Raw genomic sequence first — 17449 nt, 5'->3', positions numbered from 1 at the left:
GAAAGAACCGCTATTTACCCCAGGCAAGGACGTACATGAGACTTATAAATCCTTGACCCCAGGGTTACGTTTTACGCGATTGGGGAACAGGTATGAAACATGTGACCATATGTGACCACTCATTTATGAAAAAATACTGCTAGGGACTATTTACATAATGATCAAAATACGAAGACTCACTCACTATCAGCTGAGCAGGGAGTACCGGGTAGTAGGCCTAGGTACGTACAGTAGCGGTCCGGAGCCGCGTGCTCGTTTGAACTGTTCTCTTCACTATAACAAGTTGTATTAACACTCTCCATGCGTCGTAATGTTTACCGAGTCAGTTGTTGGGATTGTCGCTGCTCCATTGCCTTTCCTTTCGCATTTTAGGTGAGTCAGTTGGTTGTTTACGGTAGCCATGTTTTGTTTACTACAGAGAGTGGTGGATCTTGCGCATGCGTTAAGATTGACCTGCACTCATAGCCGGTCGGGAGGACTTTTAGGATTCCCATAGATATTATTATTTTCTTCGCATGTACAGCGATTTTGACGGAAAGTTTTATTTTTCTAATTCATAAGAAATTATACCGGATATATTAATACCATTTTTACCGATTTTACAGTCACTTGCCCGACTATTCGCTTTAATGTCATCAATAGTCGAATGACGTCGTGTTGCTGTACTCCTATCACTGCTTGCAGAACAAACAGCTCCTGAAACCAGACTTGTGACAGCGTCGGAATTTTTCATGTTTTTCCATTCGTAGCATAAACTATTATAGACACTATTGTCGTAAGTTATTTTATAAAGCTCAAAAAGACACTCGTTAAAGCTCATGTCTTTTGTAACTTTTAAAAATTAATCACTTGTGTGGAATAAGATCCATATCCAACAATCACTCGTTATGAAACTCTATGTATTAAATATGGGGGAAATTTATCAGGTACATAATTGACTTAGATACACATGTACAGTATATTGCAGGGCTATACATATACCAATGTACATTGTACATTCATATGTACAATGTATATGTACACCTGATTATCTATTTGTGTCAGTAATATTGTTTGATGCTGGCACGAAAGCCGCAACCTGTCTATAGTGCCTATTTTTCTGTCTCCCCTTTAATGGTCGTTATGGACAGGTTTGAGCTGAATATTTAACTCCCAAACAAAGATGATTCATAGAATCTTTCCCTACCTGGAGGGTGTGACACAAAATCTTAACCCCAGGGGTAATTCATGAATGTCCTACCCGAGGCTTGCCTAGGGTTGGATATTCAGGAATTCCCCCGAGGGTTGTGATTTTGTTGTCACATCCTCACAGGTAGGGAATGATTCTTTTTCTCCCACATACAAAAGAAAAAGAAGAGATAATAGCCTAAACAGAATCATTTTCACCGCAACTTGAATATGGTTCCATTGTCTGCATGTCAATATTGATGACATCATCGACAACACCCGCCACGGTCACACCGCATGAAGTCATGACGTCACGGAATTGTCTTCATGTTCAAAAGGTTAGCACGTACAATCTGTCATACCCTAGGGGTTGACAGAGAAATCTCCCTCGGCTAAAAAACAGTGAAAAATCAGTGAATGGTGGGAGAAACGTGTATCTATGTCTCTGAAAATTGCATGCATCATTAACAATATTTATTGATATGAAACATATATTATACTTATTTCAAGTACATGTAACTTACAGTAAATTTTATAAAGACACAGTGGGCTTGATTTTATCCCAAAGGTTTTTTTTCTAAGAGGACTGTGTGTGTTATATAATTATGTGGTGATGTCTTCACAGACATTGCTAATCACATCCTGAATGTCTGTATGGAGAACTGTTGTTACATATTGTATATTGTAATGTTTCTTATATTTTTACACAGCCTGGACTCGCATGTATACTGAGAAGGGAAGCAGTGTTGATGCTGTAGTAGCCGGTTGCCGTGTGTGTCAGACCGAACAGTGTGATGGAACAGTTGGCTACGGTGGAGATCCTGACGAGAAAGGGGAGGTCACTCTGGATGCCATGATTATGGATGGGTAAATTAGATTTCATAAATAGTTTGATCACAGAAATAAGAACTATTATCAAATAAGGATATGTTAAATTGACCTATTTGGTTTTGTTTGCAGTCAATCATGTACAGTAATTCAGTTTTGAGAAGTTGAGAAACTAGTAACCATACAATTATCGATCAATTTCTTTACAAAAAAAAGTGGATAAACAAATACACAGTCTGGAATATATGATGATAAAAAAAAAATAAGGATTTAATGTTGCTTTATATTTAAATGTTCCTACCCTATTTATAGGAAAACCATGGATGTGGGAGCTGTTGGGTGTATCCGGCGTATCAAGGATGCTATTGGTGTAGCTAGAGCAGTGATGGATCACACCGGTCATACACTGCTAGTGGGAGAGTTAGGTATTAGATATTGTATACATCTGTGTCAGAGCTTCTGATTTCTGCATGTTCCCATGATCATGATTGTCCACTCATGTCAAAATAAGAAGCGAGGTCAAGTAGCTTTTACGTTCATCTAGCAGTCAAAATTTTGTTTCATAAAAGACTAGAAGACAACCTACAGGATTTTACAGCAAACCCACAGCAGCAAAATTCATCTGCAAAATAAAAATGTATATATGTACATGTATTGATATAATTCAAAATATGATTGTATTTTGATTCTCCCATTAGTAATTCAGGCTAAATTCAATATAGTCTCCATTTTAAAGCCTATGCCTCTTTCTCCGGGATTTGGACCAGCCTCATTTATAGAAGATGTAATTTTCCTATTTCATTTATCCCAGTTATTCTTTACTCAAATCATTAGTAGTCCTTAATGAGATTTTGAATGAAATACTATGTAATCTTAAGCAAGGAAAAGCATGACGGCAAAAGGTCATCCTGACTCAAAAGGACCTAAAACTTAGATTGTATTGTTTCTACTTAGTAAAGTTCTTTACTAACTATCACAAATGGTGCTGCATCTTGATTGTGGTGTTAAAATAAACGCGTAAAGATAAGCTATGACGTTAAAGGGACAATTCAGTCTAAGAGAACATTAAAATTTTGTACATATATCGGAAAAAACCCAGTTCTAATGGAAATTAAATCAGTCAGTTTTACTGTGATATGCCTGAAAAGCCCATGGTGTTGAAATGTTCAAACTCGCTCGCAGTCTGCCATTACACATTGTGATCGAACTACTTGTATGCCGAACCCTGTCCCTTGCTCGCAGAGTAATGCAATTGTTGTCTAGAACTTCTCAAATCGCTCTGACAGTAGTATGTTTACCTTATTAGGTGAATTGTCTTGTCTAAAAATCATTTTATCACCTTCACAGTGGTTATGTAGTTTTTTAGCCCACCATCATCATATATGCTTGTTATCACTATTTCTTAAAAACTGCTGCAGGGATTTTGTTCAAACTTCACATGGAGGGTCCCCTTGGTCCATATTTGTGCCATACAGATTTTGAGGCTGATCAGAAAAACAAGATGGCCGCCAGGCAGCCATCTTTGATTTTGGCAGTTGAAGTTTGTTATCAATATTTCTTGAGAACTACTGAAGGGATTTTGTTCAAACTTCACATGGAGGTTACCCTTGGTCCCTAGTTGTGCCATACAGATTTTGAGGCTGATCGGAAAAAGAAGATGGCCGCCAGGCAGCCATCTTTGATTTTGGCAGTTGAAGTTTGTTATCGATATTTCTTGAGAACTACTGAAGGGATTTTGTTCAAACTTCACATGGAGGTTACCCTTGGTCGCTAGTTGTGCATACAGATTTTGAGGGTGATCGGAAAAACAAGATGGCCGCCAGGCAGCCATCTTTGATTTTGGCAGTTGAAGTTTGTTATCGATATTTCTTGAGAACTACTGAAGGGATTTTGTTCAAACTTCACATGGAGTTACCCTTGGTCCCTAGTTGTGCCATACAGATTTTGAGGCTGATCGGAAAAAAAAGATGGCCGCCAGGCAGCCATCTTTGATTTTGGCAGTTGAAGTGTGTTACCGATATTTCTTGAGAACTACTGAAGGGATTTTGTTCAAACTTCACATGGAGGGTACCCTTGGTCCCTACTTGTGCCATACAGATTTTGAGGCTGATCGGAAAAAGAAGATGGCCGCCAGGCAGCCATCTTTGATTTTGGCAGTTGAAGTTTGTTATCGATATTTCTTGAGAACTACAGAAGGGATTTTGTTCAAACTTCACATGGAGGTTACCCTTGGTCCCTAGTTGTGCATACAGATTTTGAGGCTGATCGGAAAAACAAGATGGCCGCCAGGCAGCCATCTTTGAATTTGGCAGTTGAAGTTTGTTATCGATATTTCTCGAGAACTACTGAAGGGATTTTGTTCAAACTTCACATGGAGTTACCCTTAGTCCCTAGTTGTGCCATACAGATTTTGAGGCTGATCGGAAGAACAAGATGGCCGCCAGGCAGCCATCTTTGATTTTGGCAGTTGAAGTTTGTTATCAATATTTCTTGAGAACTACTGAAGGGATTTTGTTCAAACTTCACATGGAGAGTACCCTTGGTCCCTAGTTGTGCCATACAGATTTTGAGGCTGATCGGAAAAACAAGATGGCCGCCAGGCAGCCATCTTTGATTTTGGCAGTTGAAGTTTGTTACCGATATTTCTTGAGAACTACTGAAGGAATTTTGTTCAAACTTCACATGGAGAGTACCCTTGGTCCCTAGTTGTGCCATACAGATTTTGCGGCTGATCAGAAAAACAAGATGGCCGCCAGGCAGCCATCTTTGATTTTGGCAGTTGAAGTTTGTTATCGATATTCCTCAGAAAGTACTGAAGGGATCTGTCTCAAATTTCATATGTAGGTTCCCCTAGGGCCCTTGTTGTGCATATTGCATTTTTGGACCAATCGGTGAACAAGATGGCTGCCAGGCCGCCATCTTGGATTTCGATAGTTAAAGTTTGTTATGGCTATTTCTCAGATAGTACTGAAGGAATCTGTCTCAAATTTCATATGTAGGTTCCCCTAGGGACCTAGTTGTGCATATTGCATTTTGGGACCGATCGGTTAACAAGATGGCCGCCAGGCAGCCACTTTGGATTTTGTTATACAAAGTTTGTTATCGCTATTTCTCAGAAAGTACTGAAGGGATCTGTCTCTCATTTCATATGTAGGTTCCCCTAGGGCCCTAGTTGTGCATATTGTGATTTGGGACCGATCGGTCAACAAAATTGCTGCCAGGCAGCCATCTTTGATTTTTATATTCAAAGTTTGTTATCGCTATTTCTCAGAAAGTATTGAATGGATCTGTCTCAAATTTCACATGTAGGTTCCCCTAGGGCTCTAGTTGTGCATACAAATGTATTGTGATTTGGGACCGATTGATCAACAAGATGGCCGCCAAGGAGTCATCTTGGATTTTGATAGTTGAAGTTTGTTACCGCTATTTCTCAGAAAGTACTGAAGGGATCTGTCTCTCATTTCATATGTAGGTTCCCCTAGGGCCCTTGTTGTGCATATTGCATTTTGGGACCAATTGGTCATTAAGATGGCCGCCAGGCAGCCATCTTGGATTTTGATAGTTAAAGTTTGTTATGGCTATTTCTCAGAAAGTACTGAAGGGATCTGTCTCAAATTTCATATGTAGGTTTCCCTAGGGACCTAGTTGTGCATATTGCATTTTGGAACCAATCGGTCAACAAGATGGCCGCCAAGCAGCCATCTTGGATTTTGATAGTTAAAGTTTGTGATCGCTATTTCTCAGAGAGTACTGAAGGGATCTTTCTCCAATTTCATATGTAGGTTCCCCTAGGGCTCTAGTTGTGCATAATGCGTTTTTGGATCGATCGGTCAACAAAATGGCCGCCAGGCTGCCATCTTGGATTTTGATAGTTAAAGATTGTTATCGCTATTTCTCAGAAAGTATTGAATGAATCTGTCTCAAATTTCTTAAATAGGTTCCCCTAGGGCCCTAGTTGTGCATATTTTGATTTGGGACCGATCGATCAACAAGATGGCCGCCAAGGAGCCATCTTGGATTTTGATAGTTGAAGTTTGTTACTGCTGTGTCTCAGAAAATACTGAAGCGATCTGTCTCAAATTTTATATGTAGTATGTTTGCAAAAGTTTTAAAAGCAGAGAAAAGATCCCTCTTTCCATTGTCAGACATAGATTATTCATTGGTGGGCGCCAAGATCCCTCTGGGATCTCTTGTTTTGTTTAACATGCATGACTTAGGCTCGGGTATGGGTACAGTGTCCATATTGTACCTGCTGAATCAAATTGATCAACGATTTGATATTACAACGATATTAATTAAAATACTTAACAATGTCGTGGAATTTGTCAATGTTTTACGTTATATGTTTCATAAGAAATGTAGAACAATACATTTATGCTATATTTTGCTTCTTGGTTATGTAAAAGAATTAGCCTGAGTGAATTGTCCCTTTAATTATTTCATTATGATCTTTTGCCGATATTGAAAGTTAATCAAAATGTACTATTGTTAAATCATTTATTCACAAATATATCTGAAGTATTAAAGTTCAGGAAATAAAATATTAAAGAAATACAAATATTTAAATGCTTTACATTCAGGAGAAGTGTGAAGTATCAATGAACATGTAATAATTTGATTATAGCCACAAAATTTGCTGTGGAAATGGGATTTAAGGAGGAGAACTTGTCTACAGCTCGATCAGATAAAATCTACAAAGACTGGAAAAATAGCCACTGCCAGCCAAACTTCAGAAAGGTATTGTGGATAAGCTAGCTTTAAACCCTATGCTATTCACTTGCTTATATAATGATACGTTTTTATTGTTGCAGCTACTTAAGTAATTTTACATCATCATGCCTAACATTATATTTGGCACAATTTATTTTCGCAATTTACAGTTACAAATTCTATTGCAATTTGAAAACATTTTCATGGCAATTTGTTTTATAGACTGAATTTGTGTAAATTGCAAATAAAATAATTTTGATCCCATTTTTATGATATAACAATCATTTATTGTACCCTATATGTATATGTGATTGATGACTTTAAAGAAAAAAGAAAATCAGTTAGAAACAGAGGTCTTATTAATTTCTCCAGAACGTCACACCAGACCCGACACAAAACTGTGGACCCTACACACCTTTACATACTGGTTTCACCAGGGGAGATTACTCACGGAAGAGATACAATGTAGACAGGAGAAATCATGACACAATAGGAATGGTGGCTATCGATTCAAATGGATATGTAGCCGCAGGAACAACCACAAATGGCCTGAATCATAAGGTCCCAGGGTAAGTTATGCTAGGTATTCTACATATTTTAAATGAAAGTTTAGGTTTTTATATCAAATATACTTACTTAGTTTGCAGTTTTATTGTTTATTTTACAAGGTATAATTCCTCAAATTTCACCTTATGTGCACCATGTGACCTGTATTTTGATTCCGGACCTTCATGAATTGGGTGTATTTGTTATCAATACATGAAGGACTGTGAGTTAAAACATTAATGTATTCCCTATCTTCTTGAGTCATGTCTAGGACATACAGAGTTATCTGGTTTGTGATTATAACATTAAAGGATTTGTGCAGTCAAAAATGATAATTTCAGTTTATGCTGGAAATGGCTTTATTAGCATGTGTAGAAACCTCTCCGTGCCGCGCGTGACCGGAATAACCTGTAAGCCGTCGATATCGAGGTCCAAAATTCTGACCGCCCGATTATGCATATTTTCTAGCTCTAAACCGTGTGACGTCATAATAGTCCGTGGCTTATAGCTGTACTATAACTGATGTGCTATCACTTACATCGACGGTCACAGGAAAAGGCGATCAACAATTTTTTATGATTACTTTTGAGTGAAGTTAATCGTACAATAACTTTGGCTCGAATGTAAATAACTAAAAGAGTGAAATTCAATGTTTCAAATACTCTAATTTATGCTCTACTAGCAGGTATCTTCGTGTAATTATGAAAGAAAATCCACAGAGAAATGAAAGTTTCTGATTTTTTGTCGAGGAGTTCAGCAACGAATAAGCTTTAATTAGATAATATTTTCCTGTGGTCTGTATCTTTGATACATTGTGAATTACAAAGTTTGTGACTGTAAAACGAAATTTTACGTGGCAATTTAAGAAATCCTTAATTAAAGCATCAAAGATATGATGATTGACGTATTCATATACACACCGATGATTGATCATTACATTGTGTTGTGTGTTGCTAACCGAATAAATTGAGATACATTTATTACAATACCGTAAAACGTTTCAACATATGGTATAAAGAATTTATTTTTGATATTATAAAAGATCTACATATTGAGATATTAAGCAAAACATTTTTTAGACCGTGTGGTCGCTTTCAATTTTTAATCGATATACGAGTAGATACTCCGATATAGTTATATAATTAGCCATGCCTTTGGTTTGATGGTTATGTAATACCTGGACCAGGATGTTGTTTACCTGTACACAACGCCATTTATCGAACTCACCTGTAATTACCTGGCCGCGGGCAATTTGCTATTCGGTGGACTATGTCAGGTATTTGCTATTGTCTTACTGTCAATCAGGTTAGGACATCCGTTAATTGGAGTGTGATTTGAATTATGGAAACCCCGTACATCTATGCTCTAGGTTTTTTTTTTATTGTCACCTCCATTTTTAAAATGAAGATGTAAAAGCAAATGAAAAAAATATATATCCCTGATCATACATAGTAATATATATTACACACACAAAATGTATATATATATGTCGTACACAGGTAAAACAAGAATGGAAGTTGACTTATTCAGAAACAAAAATGGTTCTAAGAACTATTTCAACTAAAGCTTTAACCTTAAAAATTATTTCAGTCTAGTACTGTAATTACGGAATCGTGGCATATAGCAATCTCCCGTAATTTCTAAGGTATTAGTAAAAACTCTAAGCATTTTTGTTAAGGTACAAGATATTATATCTATATATAATGCCTGTATACAAGTAATTTCATTTTTCATTTGAACACTATATGTGGTTACTTTTTGGATTATACAATAAATGTTCATATATCATACTATTAAATCTTGGTATGATATACAAAAGTATCGACAATGAATATACTATTTTAAGGATTTAGTATAATTTTGAAATAAGGAATTAAAATCTACACTTATACTGTAATTTAGAAACATATATCAGAAATATCATTGATGTATTTCTGCTTTTTAGTAAAAGTTTCAAAGGCAGCAATATAGGTATACATATTATTTTCGGTATAAGTTCAGTACTGTTACTCCAATATCACATAACTGATAACCGTCCAAATTTTATTTTTACTCAAACACTGTGCCGTGTTTGCATCGTTAGGGCAGAAGTTTGAAATAAAAACCCGCATTCTAGATATATTCATGCTAAATTTTGGGATTTTACTCGTAAAAAGATATTGTTACATTATACGTTTTTTTATTACACAGAAATTTACATAATATGCTATCTAAATCTCAATCCAAACTGATCCGAACATCATTTTGATATCACTATCAAATTGGACTGATTATATATATCTAATCTAAAGTTAGAAATATGCTTGTTTGTATGTTTGAAATGGTGTAAATGAAATGTTTTGAAACTGAAAATATCTACATCATAAAGCTAGAATAACCATTTTAAAAACTCGAAAAACTCAAATTGTAGATCTAACGTATACGTGTACGTGCTGTACATATAGATGTATAGTGACTAGGCTTACCTTGTGTAGCCGCGGACTACTGTGACATCACAAGACCACATGACCGCCTAGCTCATTATCTCTGAACCGTAGTCGACACTACCCGTAAATCACGACCAAAACCAACCGATAGCGCTAAAAGCTAGGTGATTCGTTGGGTGGGACTTAATTTTTTCATTCATCCAAAGCAATATCATGACGTATTATCAAAAAAAAATTTGGCTACACAAATCCTTTAATGTACTCTCTATCATCTTTAGTCATGACTCGGACATACAGAGTTGTCTAGTTTGTGATTATAACATTAATGTATTCCCCATGTGTTTAAGTCATGATTAGGGTGTACACATCTGATTCTCCTGTTGTTACAGAAGAGTAGGGGATTCACCCATTATGGGGGCAGGGGCATACGCTCGGAATGGTGTCGGAGGGTCGGCCTCAACTGGAGATGGTGACGTCATGATGAGGTTCTTACCATCGTAAGTACGTAGGATAGCTACTCTGTCATTACTGTTTAATACAACTTCCTCCAATGTTTCTCCTCTGCTGTATATAATCTTTTAACATTGTTTGCTACACTACAGATTCCATGCAGTCAACCTGATGTCGATGGGCATGGATCCAAACACTGCAGCAGAGAAAGTTCTGGTTCCAATTAAAGAGTCCTATCCAACCTTTAGTGGGGCGGTCATTACTGTCAATAGTCAGGGCATTGTTGGTGAGTGTGGCTTCAGGTTGGTTCGAAGGATCAATTAGCCATTTTCAATTCACGATTTGTATTAATGCTAACGCCTCATTAACAACACAATAAGGTTTTCATTTTGTCCATGAAATTCAACTCTTCGGAAAACAATATATTGAAGATGACATTGAGTTTTTAGCTCACCTGGTCCGAAGGACCAAGGTGAGCTTATGCCATACCGTGGCGTCCGGCGTCCGTCGTCCGTCGTCCGTCGTCCGTCGTCCGTCCGTCCGTCCGTCCGTCCGTCAACAATCGACTTCTTCTCCATAACCGCTGGTCGGATTTCAACAAAATTTGGCTGGTAGCATCCTTATGGGCTACTAACTGAAAATTGTACAAATGATGGGTCTGACCCCCCAGGGGCCTGAGGGGCGGGGCCAAAAGGGGTCAATTTGGCTATTTCCATATAAACGACTTCTTCTCTGAAACCAAGCATGGGATAGCACCCATAATGCAATGGTAGCATCCTTATAGGGTGGGGATTCAAAATTGTACAAATGATGGGGCTGACCCCCCGGGGGCCTGAGGGGCGGGGTCAAATGGGGTCCATTTGGCTATTTCCATATAAACGACTTCTTCTCTGAAACCAAGCATGGGATAGCACCCATAATGCAATGGTAGCATCCTTATAGGGTGGGGATTCAAAATTGTACAAATGATGGGGCTGACCCCCCGGGGGCCTGAGGGGCGGGGTCAAATGGGGTCAATTTGGCTATTTCCATATAAACGACTTCTTCTCTGAAACTAAGCATGAGATAGCACTCATAATGCAATGGTAGTATCGTTATAGGGTAGGGATTAAAAATTGTACAAATGATGTGGCTGACCCCCCGGGGGCCTGAGGGGCGGGGTCAAAAGGGGTCAATTTGGCTATTTCCATATAAACGACTTCTTCTCTGAAACCAAGCATGGGATAGCACCCATAATGCAATGGTAGCATCCTTATAGGGTGGGGATTCAAAATTGTACAAATGATGGGGCTGACCCCCGGGGGCCTGAGGGGCGGGGTCAAATGGGGTCAATTTGGCTATTTCCATATTAACAACTTCTTCTCTGAAACTAAGCATGAGATAGCACTCATAATGCAATGGTAGTATCGTTATAGGGTAGGGATTAAAAATTGTACAAATGATGTGGCTGACCCCCCGGGGGCCTGAGGGGCGGGGTCAAAAGGGGTCAATTTGGCTATTTCCATATAAACGACTTCTTCTCTGAAACCAAGCATGGGATAGCACCCATAATGCAATGGTAGCATCCTTATAGGTGGGGATTCAAAATTGTACAAATGATAGGGCTGACCCCCAGGGGGCCTGAGGGGCGGGGTCAAAAGGGGCCAATTTGGCTATTTCCATATAAACGACTTCTTCTCTGAAACTAAGCATGGTATAGCACCCATAATGCAATGGTAGCATATTTGTAGGGTGGGGATTCAAAATTGTGCAAATGATGGGGCTGACCCCCAGGGGGCCTGAGGGGCGGGGTCGAAAGTGGCCAATTTGGCTATTTCCATATAAACGACTTCTTCTCTGAAACTAAGCACGGTATAGCACCCATAATACAATGGTAGTATCCTTATAGTGTGGGAATTCAAAATTGTGCAAATGATAGGGCTGACCCCCGGGGGCCTGAGGGGCGGGGTCAAAAGTGGTCAATTTCCATATAAATGACTTTCTCTGCAACTTAACATGGGATTACGCTCATAATGCAATGGTTACATCCTTATAGGGTTTGGATTCAAAATTTTGCAAATGATGGGGCTGACCCCCCGGGGGCCTGAAGGGTGGGGTCAAAAGGGGTTAACTTAGCTATTTCCATATAAACGACTTCTTCTCTGCAACTAAGAATGGAAGAGCACTATAATGCAATGGTAGCATCCTTATAGGGTTGGGATTTGAAATTGTACAAATGATAGGGCTGACCCCCGGGGCCTTAGACGGCAATAGATGCGAGGTCAAAAGGTCAATTAGGCTACTATTTTCATATAAATTACTTTGTCTCTGAACCTATGTATTGGATAGCATATTTGTATGGTATCAATAGCATCATTGTATGGTTGTGATTCAAAATTAAACTTTGGGAGTCAATTTTGCTTATTTTTCTAATTGTCTGAGTCTTGTGATAATTACTAACAAAAAACCAGGTGAGCGATACAGGCCCTCTGGGCCTCTTGTTTTAAGGGGATTTAATTGGCTATAGATTTTGGGTTCTTTTCTTTAATATCTTATTGATTGTGGATAAGGATCTATCTCACAAATTAACCAATTACAAACGGTTAAAATGCAGTAGTTCATTGTTTAATGTAAAGTACAGTTCTTTCTTACAAACCTAAGAGAACACTTGTGGCAAATAAGGTTCTATACATCATTTCATTGATTACAAGATTTTGTTCCTTGGTTAATTGATGTCAAATGAAAGTTCTGTGTACCATACTTTAATAGCGAATGAAGGTCCTGTACATGTGATTCTAAGTTCATTTGTTCCAAGTTAAGATTCTGTATATTAGGTCATTGATAACAAAACAAGATTCTGTAAGTTAGTTCATTCATGTCAAATGGAGATTCTGTGCATCAGGTCATTCATGTCAAATGAAGATACTGTGCATCAGGTTATTCATGTCAAATGGAGATTCTGTGAATCAGGTTATTCATGTCAAATGGAGATTCTGTGATCAGGTATCTGTGAGATTCTGTATCAGGTTATTCATGTCAAATGGAGATTCTGTGAATCAGGTTATTCATGTCAAATGGAGATTCTGTGAATCAGGTCATTCATGTCAAATGAAGATACTGTGCATCAGGTTATTCATGTCAAATGGAGAGATTCTGTGCATCAGGTTATTCATGTCAAATGGAGATTCTGTGCATCAGGTTATTCATGTCAAATGGAGATTCTGTGCATCAGGTCATTCATGTCAAATGAAGATACTGTGCATCAGGTTATTCATGTCAAATGGAGATTCTGTGAATCAGGTCATTCATGTCAAATGGAGATTCTGTGAATCAGGTTATTCATGTCAAATGGAGATTCTGTGCATCAGGTTATTCATGTCAAATGGAGATTCTGTGCATCAGGTTATTCATGTCAAATGGAGATTCTGTGCATCAGGTCATTCATGTCAAATGAAGATACTGTGCATCAGGTTATTCATGTCAAATGGAGATTCTGTGCATCAGGTTATTCATGTCAAATGGAGATTCTGTGAATCAGGTTATTCATGTCAAATGGAGATTCTGTGCATCAGGTCATTCATGTCAAATGAAGATTCTGTGCATCAGGTTATTCATGTCAAATGGAGATTCTGTGCATCAGGTCATTCATGTCAAATGGAGATTCTGTGCATCAGGTCATTCATGTCAAATGGAGATTCTGTGCATCAGGTCATTTGTGTCAAATGGATGTTTTATGCATCACTTCGTTGATGGCGAATTACAGTTCTGTCCATAAGGTCATTAGTGAAAATATAGTTCTATGTTCTGTCTGTCATTTTATTGATTGCATTTAAAGGAAGGCTTAACACACAATCATCAAATCTTAAAGTTGCTCCACCGCTGACAAATGGTATTGTTTAACTATCAAAAACAGGATCAGACGATTTAGTGTTTTTCTTCAGTTACAAAAGTTACTGACTTTACACCATTACCACCATTGAAAAGTTTGAGCTTCTAATTTTACTTCAAGTTAAAAATATGAAAAACAATTAATTGCATCCCGAAAAAACTCTGTGGCACTATATCCTATATGGAATGAAGTACTGATTATGCATGCACCAAAGGCAAAATAAATTGTTTTATATTACTTTTTGTGTTAATTAAACATATATATACACGATTAATCACCAATTATTTTTCAAAGGACGATTATCATTTATGTTCTGTCGGCGGTGGAGCATCTTTAATTAACACCATGATGAGTTTATCATTTTAATGATCTTTAAAGAATCCACACACATTAAGCTTGACCCATTTTTTCTTTATTTATCATGAGCCTTTTACCATTATATGTAGGACTGACTGAGCTTTTTACTTTTGTACAATTTCCTTTTTTCTGTACCTTCAGGTGCTGCCTGTCACGGTTTTGCTGTGTTCCAGTTTTCTGTTGTAGACTTGGCATCACAGGGCGTCCATATCCATTATAAGACATGTTCCAACTGACATTTCTGTGATAATATATATAATACTGTGAAAGTTTGGAGCATCACATTCAATGGTATCAAGTTGTAACTAGTGGAATCTCAGCGAAATCGTAAGCTGATGTAATTATTAGAAAGGAAGGTTTTTTTCTATGAATGAAATGTTTGTTGTCTGAACAAAGCCTCTGTGATAAAACCAATGTGATTGTGAATGTTGATGAATGTTAAGAAAGTAAAGTTACCCATTATAAAAGGAGAGTTACACATATCATTCCCTCCTAACCTTTGGCATCATCCACACATTTTTAGATGCCATTGTTACTACTAGCTTTTACATTATATACATTCCAGTTTGAAGCAGCTAAATACATAAAGTATCTGTTTTATATGTGCATTTAACTCATTCCGTTTCTCAATACATGGTTTATATTATAGGTTATAGTACTGAGTATTGGCAGACTAGACATTTTCCTGTTTGCTGACATTTAGATCTGAGCATAGTCAAACTTCATTCACTCAAAGAACTATTATGGTAATACTCCAAATAAACTGAGAATTTGAGTTGTGCATGCATGAATGGTGAAGGAGGAACCAATGGAACGAAGTAAAATGGGTCTGTGATTTAATTACCTTTACTACTAAATGAGATTGAAAATGTTATACACTGTATGTGTTGCCAGATATTATTTTTATTTGTTCCATCTGAGTATATGATGGTTCTAAATTAGATCTGTGTAAATGTTTTATATTAGATCTGAGTATATGATTAATCTGATATTTCATTTTGAAACTCTCGAGTTCTTATCCTGACTTTGCCAACAGTACTAACCAGATGTTAGTTTAACAAATATAAACATTTGTGTATGATGATGCATCTCCTTGAAACGTTTTTATTTACTTAATAAGACATAAAATTGCAACCTGTATACCTAAGCTTATAATACTGGTTCATTGCTCACTCAGCTGAGCTAAAGGAAAAAAGTTCTCTAACCAGAACAAAGCTAGACGGTAACCAAAACCTGTTACATTACATTACACCGACCAAGGTTCTATCATCAAGGAATTCTCTTATTGCTTTCTTTAGGTGTGGACAAACCTCCATTACTAAATTTATAATACTGCTCCCCTGCTAATCCTATTGAGCTATTCTTCGTAGACTAGAACAAAACTAAAGGGGACCACAACCTACTACACAACTTCCCTGTTATACCAACCATGTGCACGTTTAATTTCCAAGGAAGCCAATCATTGCTGTAGTCTTTGACAAAACCTCTCTAAGGAAGCAACTCATTTTTTTCGTTTGCAGTGGTCTGTCACACAAATGTAAAAGAAACTAGAGGAATGTATCTTTAAAATCAATAATTTTATAGACTGTTTTTGAAAATGTCCGATCATTGTTTTAGTAGTTCATCTTTTTCATTAGACTATGTTTGCACATGTAAATTTTAACAGAATTGTCATCTTTGGTGTTACCAGTGACATCTGATATATACGGTTTAGGTTTTATATACACTTTTTTCTGATCAATATCTGACAGTGTTAGACAATATCATGCACTGTGTCATGTATGTAAATATGGGATGCAGATAGAAAGTAGGTCACGGACAGCCCTCTGTGATACCTATGTAAATCTCACCAATGCAAATGTCTGATCCATCACGTGGGTTTCGTTAATTAACAATCTGGTGGGAGACATTAGTTTGATTATTGCTGTGAAGATGTGTAATTGTTTATCTAGGGGCATGTACCGTGTTGATTTTGACGTTGTTAGTTGTATTTATCCAATGTGATGTGTAAATCTTCCTACCTTTAAGTACGAACAGGACTGGTTAGGTTTTGACGTCTTCAGTGATATTTAACATGTGATGTGAAAGTCTTCCCATAATCAATATTAAGTAGTTGACACAAGCGTTACCTCTCAGATGTAATGGTCAATATTCATCTATACATCAGAGAGGCGATCATTGTTGATTCCCAATGTATTGTTTTTGCTGTTCTAATCATACATGAGTAACTGTGTCATAGAAATATATCTTAATCTTTTACAATACATTGAATGCTTCAAATCATATCACAATTGTACATATGACAAGGTGCTTTTTATTCAGCAGTGAAATATGCGATCAATTTGGGTTATATCCTTGCTTATCATAGCAAATATTAATCCAAGAGTTTGATTGCTTGTCATCAGCCAATTGCCATTTATTTTAGGTTTAAATGATAATGTATCAGATACCTATCCATTGCTTCATAATTTCTACAGATATTATATTTTGCTGATCTGACTGTCACTTTAAATTGACATGTAAATGCAGTGTAGATATAAATGTCAATATGTCTTATTGGTTGACTTAAACATTGTTCACGTTGTTTTGTAACCATGATTAACATTTGTATAATAAATTATTTTTGACAATTACTTTCTTCTTACCTTTTTTGTTGGTGTGTATCAACCTCATTATCAAAGATACTAAATATAGGGTGTTAGAATCATATCTGCTGAGAGTAAAAAGGCGACTTAGTTTGGGATATTATTTTTATTCTTCCGTTCTGATTTAATTTTTCCTAAAATCTCCCTTAACAATGCCTCACTTTTCAGGAGGAAGGCCTTGGATTCTCAAACTTCTGTCCCTTGGATTGACCATATAAGGTGTAGTTTCTGTTCCTGTTTGGCGTTACCATTAAGAGATTGGTACGACTGATTTGTTTGGTGTCAGTATAATTTGACCGGGTCGAACAAGTTTGCTCTGTATTTCTGATAGCATGCTTCAGTGAAATAGCACTATAAAATAGACACGACACGAACATTATTCAGTCGCCTAAAACATGCACGCGCACATACAACACACCGCATAAACGGCATGTTGTTTTTATATGACCTAG

The 17449-nt window shown here is 37.2% G+C and overlaps 1 protein-coding gene across 2 annotated transcripts in view; it reads left to right on the top strand.

Moving 5' to 3' along the window:
* Positions 1-16985, top strand: part of LOC138327545 (N(4)-(Beta-N-acetylglucosaminyl)-L-asparaginase-like) — a 28878-nt gene extending 11893 nt beyond the window's left edge. The window contains exons 1-8 of one of the 2 annotated variants that reach the window (XM_069273720.1): positions 442-775; positions 1878-2034; positions 2308-2420; positions 6620-6732; positions 7078-7274; positions 10067-10174; positions 10280-10413; positions 14494-16985. In XM_069273720.1, the coding sequence (XP_069129821.1) occupies positions 1889-2034; positions 2308-2420; positions 6620-6732; positions 7078-7274; positions 10067-10174; positions 10280-10413; positions 14494-14588 (906 nt within the window). In that variant the 5' untranslated portion in view covers positions 442-775; positions 1878-1888 and the 3' untranslated portion in view covers positions 14589-16985. Of the gene's footprint in view, positions 1-441; positions 776-1877; positions 2035-2307; positions 2421-6619; positions 6733-7077; positions 7275-10066; positions 10175-10279; positions 10414-14493 lie in introns of those variants that run through there. The other variant, XM_069273719.1, reaches the window with a different exon arrangement.
* The last annotated feature ends 464 nt before the right edge of the window (positions 16986-17449 follow it).

Source organism: Argopecten irradians, chromosome 7 (genome assembly GCF_041381155.1).
Source record: "Argopecten irradians isolate NY chromosome 7, Ai_NY, whole genome shotgun sequence".
In the NCBI taxonomy this organism is placed as follows: domain Eukaryota; kingdom Metazoa; phylum Mollusca; class Bivalvia; order Pectinida; family Pectinidae; genus Argopecten; species Argopecten irradians.
The sequence above is the reverse complement of the archived record's forward strand: the minus strand, read 5'-3'. Positions and strand labels throughout refer to the sequence as shown.